The sequence below is a fragment of the Notothenia coriiceps genome, unplaced genomic scaffold (assembly GCF_000735185.1).
Source record: "Notothenia coriiceps isolate Sejong01 unplaced genomic scaffold, NC01 NC01_scaffold00006726, whole genome shotgun sequence".
NCBI lineage: Eukaryota > Metazoa > Chordata > Actinopteri > Perciformes > Nototheniidae > Notothenia > Notothenia coriiceps.
The window spans coordinates 1,378-7,236 of record NW_011339427.1 but is presented as its reverse complement, the minus strand read 5'-3'; the positions used below and the strand labels follow the sequence as shown (position 1 = coordinate 7,236).

The following is a 5,859-nucleotide window of genomic DNA, read 5'->3' as shown; positions in this document are numbered from 1 at the left end:
GTGAAGATGTGGACGCGCGAATCGCGCAGTTTACGTAGGCCTACATTTATACAAACCTGCGACGGAAACCCCTCTTGTCTGTCAGTCAGTGTGATTATGACTGATTTTAGTAAGTAACGAAGTAACCTGTGTCGGGGCAATGTTAGTAACTGTAGTGTTATTACTGAATTATAAAAGTAACGCGTTACACTACTCCGTTACCAACAAAAGTAATATTATTACAGTAATGCGTTACTTTTTAACGCGTTACACCCAACTCTGGACTCTACTTATACAGCCCATTTACCATTTACCAGGGAGCAGTTGGGAGCTATAGCTCAAGGGCACCTAGGGAGTACTTTTCCGGGACTTGATCCGGTTACCTCCTAGGGTCGCGTGTACCATTGTCATGCACTGTTTTATTGAAGTTTCTTTTTGCACTTTTTATATTTAGTTTTATGTCTTATGTATTGTATGCTGCACTGTTGGAGGAGCTATTGAATCTTTGAGTGTTGAATCAAAAGATGGCGGTAATGCTTTGTCCGGTACGTTTACGTTCAGGTCATGATAGTAGGCTAAAGAGGAAAAGAGATTGTTATTTCTGAGTTAGTAAAACAGCATGCACACTGTGACAGGAAGTACATAGTGTACTCAGTGGACTACACAGAAGTGTATAATAATCTTTTGATTTTTGCTGAACAAAGTTTTATGACAAAAATCGTCATCAACCTGTACATTTTGTTTTACAACAGCCTTCCTTGAATATTAAAATGGTATCTTGTTTTTTTCAGCACGTTCATAAGTAAAGGAACAGAAGTATTATGTCATGTAGCAGTGTTTCTTGGGAAAAGGGTGAAGCAGTTGGGAATGTGTGGGTGTGTAGTTTGCAGCAGTGTTTTCCTGGCAGCAGCTCTGGTTTACCAGCAGCAGACGTTATGAAGGAACTGGAGGGACTTTCCCTCTCAGAAACAAACGACAAACCTGTTCCTGCATGTAGGCGCTGGAGAGGATCCGCCGCTCCTCCCTCAGGCAGGTGGAGATCACCCGGGCCATGACCGTGGGGTTTGATGTGTATTTCACCTTTGGGGATACACACACAAAGATAATTACACTCACAGTCTTAGATGTTGTTAATGTAAGCATAGAAAACGCCCTACAAGAACTGGCAGCAGAGTAATGCTGACAGTCAGTGTTCACAGTGTATGTTTATCTTTGCCATCCAGAAAAACCAAGCACCTGTGCAGTATCCTCAGAGATTTGTCATCATGTTGTTTAAGTACTTATCATACAATCAGAAAAGGAATGAAGTTCAGCCTGTTTCTGGACCGAACCTCCATCCTAATAAAAGTAAAGGCTTAGAGCCAAAGGTGTGACACATACTTGCAATATAATAAGTTGTTTCAAAGGGCGTTATAAAACCTGTAACGGAAACAAATTACATAAACAAATACGTCTTTGATATGGAGCAGACACGACTCCTGCCTTCTATCTCACCACATGACTCAGATTCTTATGAAGAGTGTGGCATTGGTTTGCTCATGAGCCCGTTCAAAACCCTACTTAGAAAAGTACCAAACATCCTGCTGTGGGAAGAGGAACGTTTTTTTCTCGCCTCCAGGTGTGAGAAAGTTTTAATTCATCCGCATCATTGCCAGACTGATGACTGAGCTGCATGAACGCACACCTACACTCACTTTTGTTTATGTCTTTTAGTATTTATAAGCAGGTAGTTTGGTTTCTGGTATTTTCAAGCTCACTTCCCTTTTTTGTCCCCCTGCATTACTTAGCTAAAAAATTTGATCCTGGAAAGAGTGCGGAAATGGTCTTGTATTTCTGATGATCATCAGTAAGAGATCAAGCTACAAGGGGTTTTCCTTAGGGAGCCTGCTGAAATGTGGGTTAGAGGTCAGTCAAACTAAAGAGAGATTAAAACACAATCGTACTTCACAACAACAACCGCCTGCACTCTTCACATGAGTAGCTGCTTCCGCTGAGAAGTATTGACTGCGACACATTGAGACACACAGGAAACAGCGGTATGAGCCTCATGGGTTTGTTCTGCAAAGGTATATTTATTTTCCAGAATAAAATGTGAGCTTAGCCTCATGACGTCGGTGAGCTCTGACCACAACATCCTGTAAAGCGCCTGGATACATAAAAGAAGAGAAGGGAAGGTTTTTTTCACAAAAACACCATTATTATGCTGAGTACAAGTATTTCAGCCAGCGGTCAGTGCATCATTTGTAAAAGAATGTCTTTAATTGTATTTCAATTCCATAAAGTCGTTTCTGTCCTTCTTAACTTCATTTGATATTGGAACGGCCAAAACAGAAGCTGCTCTCAGGTAAAGCAACCACAGCACAAACAGAAACAAGTTACACATTCAGAGTGACTTCTTTTTTTACTTCCCTTTCACCTCCAGCACACATACACCATAGACCAAAAAAACACTTCTTCTTATTGGAGACATTTTAAAATCAACTACTGAAAGTGAGTATGGTCATCGTTTTGATGAAGTTAATTCCACCACGAAATCTACTTTCACAACTTTTACTTTTACTTTGGGTAATGGCATACAAGACACCTTCATAAGTGTAAGTGCAGAGCATTGTCATGTAATAGCAACATTTTAGTATTGTCACCTCAAATTTAAATGCTTTATGTTGTTATGATAATGAAGAAAATGACCCGACAGGAGACTACTGTGATGAACGCAGAATTTGTATACAGCCAAATAAACAAATGTACCATAAGTCAACTTATGCAGACATACAGAACTGAAGAGAGCAGGCCCCCCCTCTAAATGTGTGTATATGTATATTTGTGTCTATGTATTTGTACATACATACATTTTTTTACATATAGAGGTTTTTGCCTCTGTCACCAAGATACTGCAACACCATGGATCTTTTGACATTTGATTAGCTTTTTTTGTTTGATTACATCTCGCTGCCGTTGCTTGTGCTGTCTATTATTCTCCTAAATGTTGTAATTCTTGCTTTATAAACTACTTTTAAACCAAATTGCTATCTCATTCCCCCACACTGTTCAGTTCTCTCCTATTCCTGTTGTAATGATACATTCCAACAGAAAGATGTAGCCCAAGTACAGTTCACTATAGTCATGAATGCAGGACTTATAACAGAGTATTTGTACATCGTTATGGAATGGCGACTTAAATGAAAGAGGTACTTCATACACCTCTGCGCATCAAACACATATAGTAAAAGGTGTTTATGCGATTAATAAATTACAGTATGAGCATGTTAAACAATAAAATAATTATATGTTTTATTATTATCTAAGTTTCCACGGTGGGCAAGCTACAGTTTAAACTAAGAAGTAAACAAATGATTGCATTGTGCAATTATTACCGCAGTAAAGTAACTTTGAAAAGGCGTTGGTTAGGTGTGAAAATAAAGCCTCTGTTTGAATTAAGGGAGCTGTGCATGTGACATAACTAGGACATAAAGAAGGTGACACACCTGTAGCTGCTGTTGTATGATCTTCATGTTGTGTCTCTGTAAGAAGTTCTGCTCCTGTGAGCGCACTCGATCCAGCTGGGACAGAAGGTTGGTGAACAGAACCCCCGCCATGGACTCCTCGTTGGCTGCCGTGTCCCTGAAAAACAGACAAAAGATTCCCAGCTAAAGATATGAAGAAGATGGCTGGAGTTACAATCACATCAAACCCTTTCTTCACCCGCTCCACTGGCTTCCTGTCTCGTTCAGGATCAAAAACAAGATCTCACTACTCAACCATCAGTGCATCCACGGGAACTCTCCTTCCTACCTCAAGGAACTACTCTCACCACAAACCTCCACATGCAACCTCCGTTCTACAACCAACCATCTGCACAAACTAACTACAAAGAGACTCAAAATAACTAAGAGACAGAGAAGGACCACAAACAGACTAAAACAAGACCATCAAGAGTTCTTTTTTTGACAGAGTGCAGGTGTTTGTTAATTTGGAAAGTTAAGGAAAAACTCATAATATTTTAAAGCTGCATTCTTTATTTTTTTCCCCAACTCGGGGCAGGATAACAAGCTGAAAACAGATGATGGGGCATATTATGACCTTATAAACTGTGTTTGGCTGCTGGTGCTGGAAAGGTTAAGTTTTAGTGTTTTTCGACATTCAGACTGGCAAAGATATTAATGACAGTAAAGGCTGTTAACTGAAAGCTAAACATTTTTAAAACATACATACAGGAGCAGGACTCACCAATCCTGAGTCTCGATCCAGCTGGACAGACCCTGCCTGATGTCCATGGGGAAGTTATCATCATACAGGTAGTCCACATGCTCCAGGAGTCTGATCTCCAGCTGCTGGATCTGCTTCCACTGGCTCATGCTGCCCTGCATACACACCACATCATAGGAAATGAAAAAACACAGTAGTTAAAGTATCCTTTTTTTGTGTGGATATTTTAAAAGTATAATTAGTTTGGTCGTGCAGCTCTATTCCCTTCCTTTCTCACATTTATTACCTTTGCTGTTTGTGCTGTGCTGTTCCTTCAGTCTTCTCACCATGTGCACTTGTTTCCCTCAGACTTTCGTTTTGCACGTTCAGGAAGCAAGCTAATTTATTCTAAGGGGCTGAACCAACTCATACTCAGAAAGCACGCCCATCCACACACACACACACACACACACACACACACACACACACACACACACACACACACACACTGTCAAGGGTACATTTGTCGTCTGTGCATTACATTTCCTTTATCCTCCTTGTCACTCTGGTTGGATTCTAAACGGCATTTTATTGCATAAAAATAAACTAAACTTACAGGTGCATCTAAAAAAATTACAATATCACGGAAAAGTAATTTTTTTCTGTAATTGAAATCAAAAAGTGTATCCTTCATATATTCTAGATTTACGCAAGTGAAATATTTTCACGCCTATTTTTGTTTTAACTTGTATGATTACGGCTTACAGCTCATAATCCTATCTCAGAAATAGTATAATATTACATAATACCAATCAAAAAAGTATTTATAATACATAAATGTCATCAAGTCGACGTGGTATGGAGACAATATATTCAATTATATCCTAATCATTTTTTTAGATGCACCTGTAATCTGATTTCCATTATGCTTATGCATCTCTTAATGGTCACATACTTATCTTCTCTCTTCAACTCCAATTTAAATGTAGATAACTCCCTCTGTTGGAATTATTGTAAACAGCGGCTTGGGGGGCGTGCTACATGTTCAAAAACGTGTGAGTTAGGGAAAACATTTAAATATGTTCTCACAAAAACAACATGTTTGTCTTAACATTTCAGAGAATCTTACAATAAAGAGTTAATTTGAGCGTATGACTTAAAGATATGACAAACTAGACTCTAGAAAAGGGTAACCAGCCACATGTTGAGAGTGAAATTATAATGTTCTGTAAATGAGGTCCCAGACGCTGGCGGCCGCCCCACCTCTTCCCACATTGTATTACATTTTAAAATAGGCCTACAATCTTTTTTTTTTTACATTTAATTTTTTTATGAACAAGGTACTTATTATATAGTTGGTGGTGTTGTCAGTGGCGAACCGTGTTTATCATAACTGGACCTTCTGTATGAGGTGATATTTGTGCCAAAGACTGAACTAACTGAGCAGCCAATCGTGTCGATCGTCGTGAACTATGCCGCGAGAGAAGTAACGTGACACTCTCGTCGCAACCCCTCTCGTCTGAGAAGCTACGTGACGTCTGCGTCTGAAGTTACTCTACTTAGTTATCACCAAATAACCCAGTAATGTTACAGCAACTTACCCCTAGATTCCACCGGGTCCGTCTGCGTCGCGTTACGGACGCGTTACGGACGCGTTACGGACGCGTTACGGCCGCATAAATTATATATATAGAA

The 5,859-nt window shown here is 39.7% G+C and overlaps 1 protein-coding gene across 1 annotated transcript; it reads right to left on the bottom strand.

Moving 5' to 3' along the window:
• Positions 1-727: 727 nt before the first annotated feature.
• Positions 728-4,551, bottom strand: LOC104943759 (signal transducer and activator of transcription 4-like). Its single transcript, XM_010769225.1, has 4 exons — positions 4,472-4,551; positions 4,207-4,340; positions 3,465-3,600; positions 728-1,059 (listed from the first exon to the last, which is right to left on the bottom strand). The coding sequence occupies exons 2-4, from the start codon at positions 4,332-4,334 to the stop codon at positions 913-915; spliced, it is 411 nt and encodes a 136-aa protein (XP_010767527.1). The 5' UTR covers positions 4,335-4,340; positions 4,472-4,551; the 3' UTR covers positions 728-912.
• Positions 4,552-5,859: the final 1,308 nt, after the last annotated feature.